This window comes from Aedes aegypti, chromosome 2 (genome assembly GCF_002204515.2).
Source record: "Aedes aegypti strain LVP_AGWG chromosome 2, AaegL5.0 Primary Assembly, whole genome shotgun sequence".
Classification (NCBI taxonomy): domain Eukaryota; kingdom Metazoa; phylum Arthropoda; class Insecta; order Diptera; family Culicidae; genus Aedes; species Aedes aegypti.
The window spans coordinates 293,444,158-293,460,582 of record NC_035108.1 but is presented as its reverse complement, the minus strand read 5'-3'; the positions used below and the strand labels follow the sequence as shown (position 1 = coordinate 293,460,582).

At 37.3% G+C, this 16,425-nt stretch overlaps 1 protein-coding gene and 2 long non-coding RNA genes across 3 annotated transcripts; 2 read left to right on the top strand and 1 right to left on the bottom strand.

The window, feature by feature from the left end:
* Positions 1 to 1,042: 1,042 nt before the first annotated feature.
* Positions 1,043 to 2,198, top strand: LOC5564487 (serine/threonine-protein phosphatase 6 catalytic subunit). Its single transcript, XM_001648796.2, has one exon. The coding sequence runs from the start codon at positions 1,192 to 1,194 to the stop codon at positions 2,104 to 2,106; it is 915 nt and encodes a 304-aa protein (XP_001648846.1). The 5' UTR covers positions 1,043 to 1,191; the 3' UTR covers positions 2,107 to 2,198.
* Positions 2,199 to 10,250: 8,052 nt separating this feature from the next.
* LOC110675701 lies at positions 10,251 to 11,186 on the bottom strand. Its single transcript, XR_002499725.1, has 2 exons — positions 10,768 to 11,186; positions 10,251 to 10,684 (listed from the first exon to the last, which is right to left on the bottom strand). It is a non-coding gene; the product is annotated as an uncharacterized LOC110675701 (long non-coding RNA).
* A 4,014-nt stretch (positions 11,187 to 15,200) lies between these two features.
* On the top strand, positions 15,201 to 16,110 carry LOC110675700. Its single transcript, XR_002499724.1, has 2 exons — positions 15,201 to 15,634; positions 15,694 to 16,110. It is a non-coding gene; the product is annotated as an uncharacterized LOC110675700 (long non-coding RNA).
* Positions 16,111 to 16,425: the final 315 nt, after the last annotated feature.

The window sequence follows — 16,425 nt, the reverse complement described above, 5'->3', positions numbered from 1 at the left end:
ATTAAATTTAATTAAAAGAAAAGAGTAGAAAGGGATAGTAATGTGAGGAAGTAATGAAGTGTGATTGAATTATCTATTCAATCAACACAGAACAACAGGGGCCCAGATAGCCGTAGCGGTAAGCGCGCAGCTATTCAGCATGACCAAGCTGAGGGTCGTGGGTTCGAATCCCACCGGTCGAGGATCTTTTCGGGTTGGAAATTTTCTCGACATCCCAGGGCATAGAGTATCTTCGTACCTGCCACACGATATACACATGCAAAAATGGTCATTGGCATAGAAAGCTCTCAGTTAATAACTGTGGAAGTGCTCATAATAACACTAAGCTGAGAAGCAGGCTCTGTCCCAGTGGGGACGTAACGCCAGAAAGAAGAAGAAGAAGAACAGAACATCAAGTAGGCTTAGAAAAAAATGAGCATAGAAACCAAGTAACAATATTCTGTCTGTTATTGGTCTAATCTTGGCTCGCACAGGCGCGTTGAAGAAAACGATGTCCAATCACTACAACAAGAGCTGGTTTGTTAGCATTTTTCACTTCAGGACGCTAGGCAGCGATGCAGTCTTGCGTTCTGAGGTGAAAAACTGATGACACAGACAAACAGACGTAACTCTTAGAACAAATTTATTCAAAATCCATCACCCAGTTTACACCATCATCATCTGATGAGCATGTTGCACGAAAAGGTGTTTCGTGCAACAAGACCGGCAGATGGCGGTAGTGTGAAACGTCAAACGTGAAGAAAAACGATGCGTGCGCCTCTGGTTTTGAGATTTGTAACATAACGAATTTTAAATAATCGTTAAATGAGTGGTCGATGGAAATATCGTCAGTGTTATGTCTGTTTGTCTGTGCTGATGACAAACCCGCATCTTGTCACCTTTATTCACAGAAGAGAGGACCGATGAAGAGAAATCGATCATGTGACTTACGGCCTTATTCTAGAACATGCTTGAGTTCAACCCTGCATATAGAACCGGTTGAAAAATGAGAAAATTGAACCGACTGGCAACCCGGTACCGTATGACAGCTTCGTGCTATTTTTATTGTTGACAGTTTGGCTCAGCCTGAGTGAGTGTGTCGACGAAAAAAAATTCTACGGTGCACTCCCACTATCGGATAAAGAATTTTCATTTTTTCACCGCAAAATTGATAAGAAACCTTCGGTCAACTTACGCTAATTGTTCAGCAAAATGTCTGCGGATCTAGACCAGTGGATAGAAATAACCAAACACTGCAAATACTTGCCGGAAAATGACCTGAAAAAGCTGTGTGATATCGTTTGTGATTTGCTGATCGAGGAATCCAACATTCAGCCAGTCAGCAGCCCAGTGACCGTCTGCGGGGACATCCATGGCCAGTTCTACGACCTGGAAGAGCTGTTCCGCACTGGGGGACATGTTCCGGACACGAATTACATCTTCATGGGCGATTTCGTGGACCGTGGCTATTACAGTTTGGAGACGTTTACCAGATTGTTGACGCTGAAGGCTCGATATCCGGACAAAATTACTCTGCTGAGAGGCAATCACGAATCCCGACAGATTACCAAAGTTTACGGATTCTACGACGAGTGCTATACCAAATATGGCAATGTGAACCCTTGGAAGTACTGCTGCCGGGTTTTCGATTTGCTAACCATTGCTGCCTTGATAGACGAGGAGGTTCTTTGCGTCCACGGAGGACTCAGTCCGGAGATTAAGACTTTGGATCAAATACGGTCGATAAAACGTGAACAGGAAATTCCCCACAAGGGTGCGTTCTGTGATTTAGTCTGGTCGGATCCGGAGGACATCGAGACGTGGGCGGAGAGCCCTAGAGGGGCCGGCTGGCTGTTCGGTGCTGCTGTGACCCGCGATTTTATCCACATCAACAAGCTGGAGTTGATTTGTCGCGCCCATCAGTTGGTGCACGAAGGAATAAACTATCTGTTCGACCAGAAGCTGGTCACCGTTTGGTCGGCTCCGAATTATTGCTATCGCTGTGGAAACGTTGCTGCGATACTGAAGTTCAATACGTCTAAGGATTCGCTGGTTGAGATCTTTAAAGCCGTCCCGGACAACGAAAGAGTCATGCCGAGTCAACGCATCACGCCCTATTTCTTGTAATAAATATAAAGTGAAATGCCTCTTAACGCAGCGTTTAGCCGTATTGAAACATTTGTGTAACCAAAAGTGAATAAAACAACGCTATGTGATTATGGTATGCGTTTTAGTTTTTCCGAAATTTATGTTTTATTAATTAAGAACCTTTATCATCTGGGGCAGCTCACACATTCACCCCCTATTCTTGTTTACGTTCGAATGCTCCTCTTTAGATCGAAAACCGTTTGCATTCCCGTTTACTGGCGTAAATTCGATCGAAAGTTGGATCCGCCGTAAACGCTAATGAGGGTGTTAAGGCTAAGTAGCTCGTGTTTCTTTTTGGCAGCCATGTTGACATTGCAGCTCGCAATTTCAAAGTAATAAAACTCATTCCTCACAGTTCATATTGTTCCAGAAAAGTATCACTATATACGCTACCCGCAACGCTGGTAGATAACCTTTTCATGATGCGTTACGGGGTAAGATCTAACATATTGTACTCTAGTTTATCTGTTCTTGTGAATACTTATAAGTTACGGTCGGAAGAGTATAAGAGAGTAACAAGTCACTAAAACCCACCTATTTGTCCTAGATGATGAGGAGGTCGAAGTGGAAAAATGGCTCAATAAGCACCTGAGGTTGGCTTCAACTCATGAGACAAGTACTTTCCGAGTTCAAGCGTTTATCTTTCGATATCTAGGAGGGAAATGATTCCGAATCAGTGGAGTACCAGACCTCCTAACTTCTAAAATAAGCTTCTTGTTTCAAGGAATCTAAATGTCTCATGCGATGAAACCTGTTCACAGTTTCAAAAAACGACTTTGAACCTTATAAGTAGAAGCAATAATTTGATACGCTAGAGCATAGGTTCCCAAACCTTTCGAGTACGCGACCCACCTAGCCGTCAATCATATTGCTCGCGACCCACCAGGTGAAAAATGTTGTGAAATTAGTATTCCAGTATTCCAGTTGAGTTATCAATTCTGTAATATTTCTTCCAGTATTAGTGATAAGGGATGGTTCAAATATTACGTAACGCAACAGGGGGAGGGGGGGGGTCTTACATAGTGTTACGATCAATACAAAAATTTAAAATTTTCCCTACAAAAGCTGTTACGTGAGGGAGGGAGGGGGTCTGAAATTGACAAATTTTGCGTTACGTAATATTTGAATGAACCCTAATATTCTTTGAACAAATATTAACAATTTCATTTTTGGCTAAATTTATTGTAGGTTTCATATATTTGACATAGAACTACATTTCTATCAAAACTGATAGAAATGTTGATCTCGATTTGTATCAAAACTGCTTGTCCATTCATTAAAAAAAAGTTTTGTTTTTAACAAAATATGTTGACAGCTGGGCGTTCTATCGTTGACAGTTTCTATTGTGGAACATCTTTCCAATCAATTTTCAAATGCCACATCAAGCGCCTTGATCATCACCTAATAATTGTCAGGCACTCTAACAGAATTGCTGAAATGAATAAATAAGAACAATTTCAAACCGTTTACTTAAATTCAAAGAGCCATTTCAAACTGTAGTCAAAATTTCTAAGAAAAAAAAAATCTCAATGTGTATTGAATTGAGATTATTTTTTCGCGACCCACCAAAGAGTAGCTCACGACCCCCCTGAGGGTCGCGACCCACACTTTGGGAAACTATGCGCTAGAGTACCGATGCATGGTCAAAATCAGTATCATTCAACTAGCTTAGTGGTCGAACTACGCTGAGTAGCCGGCTTTGTCCCAGTGGGGACGTTAATGCCAAGAAGATGAGATGAGTGGTCGAACCTGATTAAGGGGCGCGCTTTTGAGAGTTTAATGGCGATAAACTGTTTTCTCCAAAAGGTATAAATAGCGGTATCGTTTTCTAAGGAGGCTCTATGCAAAATGGTAAAGAATGATATTTGTATAAAAAACGACTACTTCATTATTTCTCAATAATAATGGAGTAGAACGACATGCACTAAACAAAGGACACGGGTATACCACAAAAGATCAAAGAAAACTGGTCGCCATGGTTCATCCCGAACAGAAACAGAATCACTATGGACCGATGCACGAGTTCACTATTTGACGTTTGAGCGGTGCCGTGTTATTTACGTGACTATGGCAACGAGTGAATTCGGCACCGCTCAAACGTCAAATTAGTGAACTCGTGCATGGACCGTTGCACGAGTTCACTAATTTGACGTTTGAGCGGTGCCGAATTCACTGGTTGCTATGGACACATAAATAACACGGCACCGCTAAAACGTCAAATAGTCAACTCGTGCATAGGTCCATTGATCCATGGACCGATGCACGTGTTCACTATTTGACGTTTGAGCGGTGCCGTGTTATTTACGTGACCATGGCAACGAATGAATTCGGCACCGCTCAAACGTCAAATTAGTGAACTCGTGCATTGGTCCATACGCGCTGACATTTAGGAAGTTTACTGATACTTTATTAGGTGCGTCAGTACAATATCATCTGATTTTCTTTAATTCGAAACTGAGACATGTTTAGCAACAAGGATCAACGACGCGTACAAATTTCAATGGAATGAATAATGGTTAGGGGGGTCTAAACAAAACCTAACCGCAAACGGAGCCTGTGGGGTACCAGGGCGCCCTCCACAGTATTGAGCCCTTCCTGTGCTACCCGGAGCAATGGTGCAGGTGACCTTGTGTTTCTCCGAGATAATCGGCCGCCCTTCTTCAGTCTCTATTCTGAGGCTTAATAAGGGTGGGATTATGAATCTGTTGACATTTAATTTAAATTATCACTTATATGGATTCGCATTATGCGTTTTACACAGAGTATTCTGAGCTCTTTCGCCTTTGGTGATTTTAAAAAGATACCGATTTGTTTTTTTGTTGCTGGTCTTTTTCGTGCTGAGATTGCAAAAAGCTTAATCCTGCCTAGTTTGGGTAGCGGCTACGGTTTGGTTAGCTCAGATCAATCTTCAGCATAAAGTAACAGCAACAATCAATCTTTGCAGACTCATGCAAAATGGTGCAGCCCAAGTGGCGCTAGTTCAAGAACCCTACTTTCGTATAGGGAACTTCTATCTAGGTAACCTTGTGGACCCAGTTTTTGCTACTTTCAGCAAACTTGCGCTCCATGCCCCGCGCATGGCATGGGCGATTCCAGGCATGGGAAAAGTCATTCATTAACGTTCTGTTTTATAGGCCAGGGGAAGTGGTTCACCTAGAGTGAATTTCTGTCAGAGAAAAAGTAGATTTTGTATGAGATTTGACAGAAAAATGAATGACAAGTTCATCCACTTCTCCTGGCCTATGAATCCGTTCGGTGCATTTTCAAGCTCCAGCTGTTCATTCGCAGTCGCATGATTCCTCTCCCAATGGAACACTACGAGTCTAAATACAGATGAACTACCGAAAGAATGAGCACAGCGAATGAATAATGGATGCACACTTAGTTTTGATTACCGAAGTCGGTAAAATTTTACTGGGTTTTTGAACAGCAGAGTTAACTCAGTAAAAATTATTGCTACCGAAACTCCGTGAAGCTATAGATTCATGCGCTGTCAAATAATGCTGATTTTGCAGTAGTTTTTGCTGCACATACAATGCTGTCTTTTTCGGTGAAATTGGTTTGTTTACAATAATTTGCTGAGTTTCTCGGCTTATTAAATGAAACCCAGTATGCATTCTCTCCAAGCTAGTCGACCAGTTCAGACGATCCTTGACGAGTGTTGTGAATTTTAATTTTAATTTTCCGCGAACGTTTCAGAAAAGTGTAAAATAAACTGACTAACCTCTAGTGTTACTGTATATATTAGTGATAAGATTACATCTCAGTTGTTGTAAGTATTCTCCATTAAGTTGATTTTATAGGGTGTTTATTATTTGGTGTGTTTTTCGGGGATATTTTGTACAAAAGAGGGAAGGGAAGGGAAACCGATTATGGGAACATGATGGCGGAGGGAATTAGTGACAAGATGGAGGACAATGATTGGACACACGTGCTGGCATGGAAGTCGAAGGCTAGGCACAAAGACAGAGACGACGAGAATGACAGTGACTACGACAGGAAAACGAAACGGAACAAACACAATGAAACGAAACCGAAAAAAGACAAATACCATGCGACTCGGGTTTTGACTGACGACGACGACGACAATCTAAATGACGAAAACAGAATACAAAATGGAGACTCGAACACAAACAACGAAAATCAAGACAATAACGCACACAAATCCCAATCGAACACCGGTACTAAACGCAAAACTGACCAATTCACAACAAAAAGACAAAACAAGGACAACACCGATGGAAATTACAATGACGGCTGGATTAAAAATCAAAACTACAAGACATTTATTATCCACAAAGAAATAAAGGACAAGGAACAGAACAACAATGTAAAGTACCCGCACCCGATGGAAGTGGCAAAAATGCTGAAAAACATAGGCGTGACGAAATACAACACAATGAAAAGTGTAGGTAGAGGCAAATTCCAGATTAGCTTCGAAAAACCAAGAGATGCAGAGCAATTGTTGAACTCCAAACTTCTGACAGACAGTTTTGGTTTCTCAATTTTCGTACCTACTAGGTAGGGGATGTACCTCCATCCATAACAGATGATGAAATAATTGAAAACAGCAGTTGTGAAAACAATCTAAAAATTTACAAAGTGGAAAGGGTTAAGAAGAGAGTAGGAGAAAATAAGTTTCAGCCCACATATTCGATCAAAATTTTTTTCAAAGGCGAGACTCTACCAAAGTCCATTGAGATCTACGGTACTCATCGATTTGTCGAACCATACGTTTTTCCATTGAAAATTTGTTTTAAGTGTTGGCGATTTGGTCATCGAGAAAAATTGTGTAAATCGAAGGAAACCAGATGTTGTAATTGTGGACAATTCCATAACGAACAGAACTGCGATACACCCGAACCTAAATGTGTAAATTGCTCAGGAAACCACAAGGCTTCGAATAAGGAATGCCCGGAAAGACTGCGACAGGACTTAATCAGACAAGACATGGCAGTAAATAAATCATCATATTTTGAAGCATCTGACAAATACCCAAAACAGACCAAAAGTAACCTACAAACTAGACTGGATTCATTACGCGATTTTCCACGACTCGAAGACAACAGTCAAAACAGTACGACGAACGTGAGACAAAAAACCAAACGACCGATTAACCAAACACCATATTTCACAACACCCCAAAATGAATTTAACAGACAAGACACAAAACACGAATTTCTAACAAATCCATACAAAACCTCTGAAATAGAAAAAATCACACAAATGATCAAAGAAGACCTAATTCGCCAGTTCAACCTTAACAATATGTTCGAAAAAATCAAAGCTATACAAAAAACCATAATCCAAAGCACAAATAAAACAGATACAATAGAACAAGATTTGTTACTTATTAATATCAGCGAAGAATTGAATAAAATAGTTAACCCGAAAGTTACTACTACAGAATTAAAATAAAATCGAAAAACTCTTAAAATGCAGGACAACTTCAGGAAACTGACCATAGTACAAAACAATGTCACAAGCTTGCGACCAATAGATACAAGAGAGTCCATTCAAAACTTCCTCTTAAGGCACAACACTGATATAGTAATGCTAAGCGAAATTTGGCTAAAACCGGAAGAAACTTACAACTTTACAAGATATAAATTGTTGACAGAAACCAGATCCGCTGGTTATGGAGGAGTAGAGTTTCTGGTCAAGAATGAAATAGAATTCAAAAATTTTAAACTACCTAACTTACAGCCAATAGAATCAATAGCTATAGTCACACAAAACACTCTACCTAAAATATTGTTCATATCCATTTATATTCCACCTCTACCGGTTAATAATAACGATATCAGAGAACCTTTGAAGAAATTATTTGAAACAATAGACACTTTTCACGGATCAGTAATATTAGCAGGAGATTTCAACGCCCACAATCGACTCTGGAATCCTTTTCATGAGAATTGTTCACGAGGAGAACTGATAGAGCACTTACTAGACAAACAGGAACTAGTACTATTGAACGATGGTACAAGTACTCTGATAAAATCACCAAACACTACTCCGTCTGCCATAGATCAAACATTCGCATCACCAACGAATGTACGTACACCATCAACAATAATAAAAACAGGAGCCCAAAGAAATGGTGGACGGAGAAAATCAAAGAATTATTGAAAATAAAAAACGATAAATTAAAGGAATTTCTTAGAAACCAAACAGATGAAAATTACACAGACTTTAAGCGAAGTAGAGTCGTTTTGAAAATAGAAATACGAAGAGAAAAAAGAAATTCTTGGAAGGAACTAATAGATTCAATCGATGAAAATATGAATGCTAAAACACTTTGGAACACAGTTAAAATGGTCAGTGGAGGTCGTCCAGCGAAAAATAATTTGAACCTTTTGAATAATAAACCATTAGCTCAGCAGTTCATCAATCAGAATTTTCCACCAATCACAGACATTATTATTAACCCCCCCCATATCAGACAATTTAATAAAAATTGATCACTTAGAAATTATTAAGATTATCAAGTCTAAAAAAGATCATTCAACTCCTGGAATAGATAATTTATCATTTTATATATTAAAACACCTAAATTTAAATCTGATCATCCGATTCACAGAACTAATGAACGAAGTTCTTAACACAGGACAAATACCCAACGAATGGAGATCAATTAGAATAATACCATTGCTCAAACCAAACAAAGATCCAGATAATGTACAATCTTACAGGCCATTAGCTATGTTAAATGTTTTGATCAAACTAATTAACAATGTAATCAAAAATAGACTGAATAATTATATACACGAACATGAAATAATTCCTATAAATTCATATGGTTTTAAAAAACACACATCCGCAATAAATTGTGTAAACACTCTCATAGTAAAGGTAAATGAAGCAAAAAGAGAAGGTATGGTATTAGCAGCCACTTTTTTAGATTTAACCAAAGCTTTCGATAATGTTGACATCAACAAACTTTTGAAAATAATGGAGCAACTAAAAATTCCGACAGAAATTATAAATTGGGTTTTTTCATACTTAAAAGAAAGAAAAATGATCTTAGAACTAAATGATGGCACTAAAATAATTCAAATTTCAAATAAAGGCCTACCACAAGGATGTCCATTATCTCCAGTTCTTTTTAACATTTATACAAGTTTGATCCACAATATAGCTAAAGAAGGTGAAATCCTCATACAGTTTGCCGACGATTTTACAGCAATTGTAATAGGTTTTAGTACAGCAACGGTAGCAGAAAAAATGAACAACTTTCTTACAAGGTTGTCATTACAGTTTAAAAATTTAGGTATGCAAATCAACCCAAATAAATCAGCAACAATAATATTTAAAAATAAGTATGATCCTACCATTTCGATAAAGTTAGACAATTCACGTATTCCAGTAGTAGCAAACCATAAAATTTTAGGGGTTCAAGTAGATCACAAGTTATCGTTTAAATCACATATTCACAATAGTATAACTAAAGCAAAGAAAAAAATAAATTTACTCAAAATGATTAGTAGAAAACGTAGTGGAGCTCATCCAAACCAAATGATAAAAATTTACAAAGCAATAGTAAGGCCCCATCTAGAATATGGTTTAACAATTATAGGCTCAGTACCAAAAACAACATTTAAAAAACTAGAAACAGTGCAGCATCTAGCTATCAGAACCTGTCTTAGGCAATTAAATTCCACACCCAATCATGTTGTATTATCCCGCATAAATAAGAACCGTACGAGTACTGTTTCCCGTAGTGTTTACAACCATTTACGATCGTATCTGAATAATTTGTAATAACATGCAAAATAACAATAAACCAACCCTACGGCGAACGTTTTTGACAGTTTTGGAAATTGTAAATTGACAAATAACAATGTGGGTAATAGGCGGTTAAGTTATGTAACCATTTAAAAATGAAGATTTTCTCGAACGAAATTTTTCATGGACAGTTAGCCAAATGGTAGATATACCATCAATTTTTCAACAAATCCACTGTAAGGCAAACAGTTCAGAAACAGGCAAACCATAAGGCTGTAATAAAAACAAATAATGTATGTATAATGACTAGTTTATAGTTGTAAACGGTAATTTAACCGTATACCGTATTGCTCTTTTGTATTTTTACTATAAGTTTGGAAATGATAAACACATTTGAGAAAAAATGAAACAAATAGTACGTTGTCTATTTTTACGTCAATTTTACCATGTACAACACTAACAAGTAAATAATCATGATTTTTTAAATTATGTTGTAGCTGTTTCTGTTTGAAATAAAATTAGATCTACCACACTACTTGTTTCATTGTTGTTGTTTTTTTTCTAGAAAATAAATAAAGAATCAATAAGCAATATCATTCTTATTATTCAACAATTTAACTTCCTTAACTATTTTGAATCACTATTGATCTTCGAAAAGCTTTCGTTTCCCATATGCTCTGCATCATCATCCGTTTCATGTTTTAGACTAGTATATCCATGAATTTATCACCATCAGCACCTGCATTGTTTGATTTTCTTCGGATGCCTGCTAGTAGTTGGTATCGCGAGTACAAGGAAAGCGACGCGAAGAGAAGACCATCCAGTTTCTGTCCTAGAACACAAGTTACCGAGTTAGTATTTGCATTAAATTTTCAATTCCGGAACACATATTTGATCAAATTTACAAATACTTACCGATAAATCATGGAGACATCCAATCGTCGCATAACAGGTGTAGATTCTAGTGGGTGGACAACGTTCGTAGATGGACGACGAATAACAGCAGCATCGTTTACAGTTGGTTTGAGCAGTCACCGGGGGAACAAGGAGGTTTATTACTTCGATGATAACAGGTTCCAAACCACCGGAAATACGGACAATCTTCGCGGAACTGTGGAACCCTTTTCCGATATGCATTCCTGCACCGACTTTTAGTTTTTTTTCACTCTAGTTTGATCTTTGCAAAACAACAACAAAAAATGCACTCTCAAAAAACATATACACAGCTTTGCAAGATCCACAGACCGAAAAATAATCTATTTTCGGCAACATTTCGACGGAATCAATATACAACGTAAGGGGTTATTCAAATATTACGTAACGCAAAATTTGACAATTTTAGATCCCCTCTCTCCCCACATAACAGCTTTTGTACGGAAAATTTTAAATTTTTGTATGGACCGTAGCACTATGTAAAACCTCCTCTCACCCCATTTTGCGTTGTGTAATATTTGTATGATCCCGAAGGAAAACTCGTTTTTTAATTTTTATTGGTTAATATGTATGAAAAGATAAAGAATGGCTGATCGCTTTGTGTATAATTTCCGCACCACCTATGAGTTAATTTTTAAGCGTGTGTAACAGAAAGATGAAAAAACATTTGACGAAATGTGATGCTATGTTTAAACCGTTTGATACATGTATTCATACCAATATCATTTTACAATATCTGCACAGTATCATGAACTGTAACTATTTGGTATATATCACCTAAACCGTTCTGTACAATTTACAGCTTTGGGTATTTTATAGTCCAACATAAAAACGACTGTTTCTGATACATTAACCGTACCAGTTGAAAGTGAAATACTGTAATGACTATTAGACGAATTGTATTTTTCTATGCGGGATATGAATCCGGAGAAATCCCACTCAAATGTAGGGCTGAATTATTAACTTTGAAAGAAATTGCAAAAACCTTTTTTTACAATAATAGCTTGATAGAAAATAGTTTGCAGAACATTATGAGTTTAGATTATCTTCCAAAACACACTTCATACTTAGAAAGAACAGCTTCATTGAATAATTACTTATTTTTTCAACTCATCCCAAGATCAAGTCAAAATTACAACACTACTATTCACAATAAAATTACAATATCAAATGAAATAAAAGATCTCAAAAAGAAAAATTTAAGCAGTATTACACAAAAACAAATGGTATTACTATTAATAGAAGAAAAGTATAAGGGAGTTTATCAAATATACACAGACGGTTCTATTTTAAATTCTTTAGTAGGGTGCGGGTACTATGATGCTCAAGAGAAATTATCATATAGTTGCAAATTAAAAACTGGATTTACAATTTTGAGTGCAGAAATAGTGGCCATTATCAAAGCAATAGACTATGCGAATAGTAAAAATATAAATGAATTAGTAATATTTACAGACTCTAAAAACACATGCACACTTCTTTCAAAACCATTCCAAACAGAAAACAGCTTAATAATGAAATTGTTGAACGATATCAATCAATCTGATATACAAAAAATTTATGTACAATGGATCCCAAGCCATATAGGATTGATAGGAAACGATAGAGCGGACCACGCAGCCAAAATGGGCACAACAAGGAATGTAGAAGAAACTATAGGCTATACACTCGAAGATATGTTTAACTTATTTAAGAATGAAGTCAATAAACAATGGCAGGACCAATATGAACAAATATCCATAGACAAAGGAAAATTCCATTACGAGCACTCGAAAATTATCGACAATAAACCATGGTTTAACCCGTTAACGCCCAAGGTATCTCACAATTGGAATTCAGCTCCGTTTTTGTTATTCATAGTCGTATTCCCATAAATTAAACCTTAATTCACCAAAAAAATTCAAGTCTATGGTGGGGATCCAAAAAAATTCTTGAAAGTGTGTCGTCCATATCTAGCTGTTCTATAAGTTATAATTCATAAATTACGTCACGTACAGAAGAGGAGGGTGTTACAATGAAACGTGACTACCCGTATAAAAATTGGAATCCATACAAAAAGTGTGAAACAGAGGAAAATTGAGGAGGATGAATATGGCAAAACATTGCGTGGCGTAATTTATGGACGTACCTTGATAAAGAAATTGCACTATAAAGAATAAAAATTTCAGAGGCGAAAGGTTCATGCCAGAACTAAATCATTTAGTGACTTCAATTCAATTTCTGCTCTACCACGTAAGAAAGATACAGACATACATACATTTCCATACATGTACATGTACAATTATGCACACTTAAACCATTTATACCACAAACAAAATAAAATCTTACATCAAATATTTTGATTTAGAAAAAAAACCTACAGATGTTTCAGAATAGTCTTTAAAAAGATTATAAAAAACTTGCCAGCTGATAATGGAAACATAACTATCAAAATATTTTTTTCTGGGTCAAGTTATTAGTATACAATGTGACTCGGATCTGATAGTGATTGAAATATATATTTGGCAATATCAGAATTTCGTTAGTGCTGATCAAAAGTTATTTCTTTAGCCCAATGACAGTCAAATATTGGACTCCAACTATAACATGCTTTACAGATGTGAATACTTGAAGCCAACATTATTCGGCTATAACGTTGAAGTTACTGCATCACTGATGCATATATTCACATATTTACCGATAAAACCGAATCCACGCGGTCCAAGATTTTTGACACTAGAGCTGGCCAGAAAACCTGGGGAGCATACTGAAGCGTGCCCACTCAAATGTCACAGTTCTTGGTCTTAGTGAGTTCAGCAAGGAAGGCTCTTTACTGCTACCTCAACGCGTCGCTGGTTCTAAAAAGTAAACAACCATACAAAACTACGATCAAACAATGGTGAAGGCGTAATCAATTTTCTCGAAAACATTCATTTTGGGAATTAAGTAGAATTTTCTGATTAAATAGGCAACAACGCACTGCAGTAGCGCGTTGTTAATTTTGCGAAAAATAATTTTTACTTTTCCACGTTTAAGTCATAAAACTGGTTCTGGATTTAGGTTGGCGGCTATTCAATTTTACTCTCATTTGACAGCCGCCCTTCACCCTTGGAGTTCAGTTCATGGATGGGTAAGTCAATTTGTCGTTTTTTTTCGTTCAATACTCCCTTCAAAAGATCAAAAGATCTAAATGGTGTCAAGGTTCATCTAAAAACGTAAGGAGCATTGCATCCGAAATAAGCGATTGTTGCTCGGATCGATAGTAAGTATCCATTGTTTTGATCTAGGCTGACCAATTTCTTATTGGTTGTTTCCTTGATGTTTCGCACATAATAACAATACCCAGCTAATATGTTTTTTTACGAAAATATCTCCTTTTATGTCGAAGATACCAGTTTCGAGAGTTCGATTTTTTTCAGTCTCATCGCTGGACTGATATAAAAAATTAAATATTTGACCACTAGCGCCACCTTGTGAGTGTTTTCCGAACTGATATGGTTTTAGGCGAATAGGATTCATTTAATTGTTCAACATTGTCCATGACATAAACTTTGTATCTAATCACTTGACTGAGATATTAGCAAATAAAATCTTTGCCCACTAGCGCCATCTTGTGAGTGTTATAAGGTTTTATGTGACTAAGTATCATTTAGTTGTTCAACATTGTCGAAGACAACAATTTTGTATCTCATAACAAAACTTAGATGCCAGCAAATACAATATTTGCCCACTAGTGCAATCCAGTGAACTAATAAGTTTTCGGGCGAATAGATCTCATTCAGTTGAACACATTTGTCGAAGTCACCAATGTTGTATCTCATCACTGAACTGAGATATAAACAATCGAAATGTTCGAGCATTAGCGCCATCTTTTGAGTGTTTTCCGAACAAATAAGGTTTTAGGCGAATAGTTCTCATATAGTTGATCAACTTTATCGAAGACAGTATTTTTGTATCTCATAACTGAACTAAGATATAAGCAAATAAAGTTTTGGCTCACTAGCGCCATCTTGGGAGTGTTTTCCTAATTTATAAGGTTCTATGCGAAAAGGTATTATTTAGTTGGTGAAGCAAGCCATTTTAAAGTCAGTAAGCATCGAAGCAAAAAAAAAAAGGTATTATTTAGCACCATTTTTGTATCTCATAACTGGGCTAATATATAAGCAAATAAAGTTTTGGCTCACTAGCGCCATCTTGGGAGTATTTTCCGAATATATAAGGTTTTATGCGAATAGGTATTATTTAGTTGTTCAACTTTGTCGAAGACACCATTTTTGTATCTCATAACTGGACAAAGGTATAAGTGAATAAAGTTTTGGCTCACTAGCGCCATCTTGGGAGTGTTTCCCGAATTTATAAGGTTATATGCGAATAGGTATTATTGAGTTTTTCAACTTTGTCGAGGACACCATTTTTGTATCTCATAACTGGGCTAAGATCAAAGATGGTTAGAAGGAATAAGATAACCGACTCCCGTCTTTTCTAGGCGACATGAATAGCGCCGCTCTGGAGAGTCAAAAGCCAACTAATATGCAACGTTCTCCTACACTGATAGAAAAATAATAGTATGTTTAAACATACACCCATTCTTATTTTTACTACGCCGTAAAATGATAACCATAACCATGAAAATGGTTATGTGTATCGAAAAATTGTGACGACAACTATAAATCCGCGACAATTTAAATAGTAATCTTTACCGTACAACGTAGTTGGCCAAAATGTTCTGGAAGACTGTTTTGCTGTGGTTTCTAAAACGTCCATACCTACAACCAAGTACCTAACTACATAAACTGTTTCAACTGTAGATAACAATTGATTTTATCCCGAATACATATTTGGTTTACGACACCCCTACGATATTGCATCGGTAAGTAAATGCGCACTAAATGCAAAACTGTGCAAACTAATTTCTGATCGTTTTCGCAGGTTCTGTTTGTTCACAAACTGAACATGGCTGACTTGGAGGACTAAACCGAATCGCAGTGCTTCGGCGGAATCAAGAGCACGCTGAGATATGTTCAACCCGGAAGATGGTCCCGTGATAATCACTGATGGCTCCAGCAAAATGTTCGGCAACTACGAATGGGTCGACGTGATGATCTTCGCCCCGAACGGGTGAAACGACATTTCCCCCGATCGGCATGAACTCCTTTTGCAGAAACCGCTGATAGAGCAATCGAAATCAACATACCCCGTCCGGTCCATTTTTGTCGAACGAGGACGACGACAGCACCATCAATCTAACCGGGGACACTGCCAAGCGGTGTGTGCCTTCACGCGGAGTATCGCCGTAGCCGTCCAGGTAAAATGGGATTCAGCCAATATCGCTATTTTGCATAAAAATAAATGAAAACAAAAAAATATGGTTCTTTTTTCTTCATTCTGACAGTTCAAAACAAACAATCAATCTACCATATGGCCATGGGCAATTTTACCATAGCCCTATGTTAATTTTGAATATGGACATGGTAAATTTCACCACGCTCAACTATGGTTGTCAAAACATAGTAAAACTCACAACGGATTAGTTTATCCAAAAATGTTCCATGTTCCGTTGAAATCAAGTTGTAAAATATTTTTACCTACACCCTCGATATGGTTGCTGGTACTATGTCAATTTTATCAGTGTAGTGACCACCAGATGTTGATGTGTTCGTT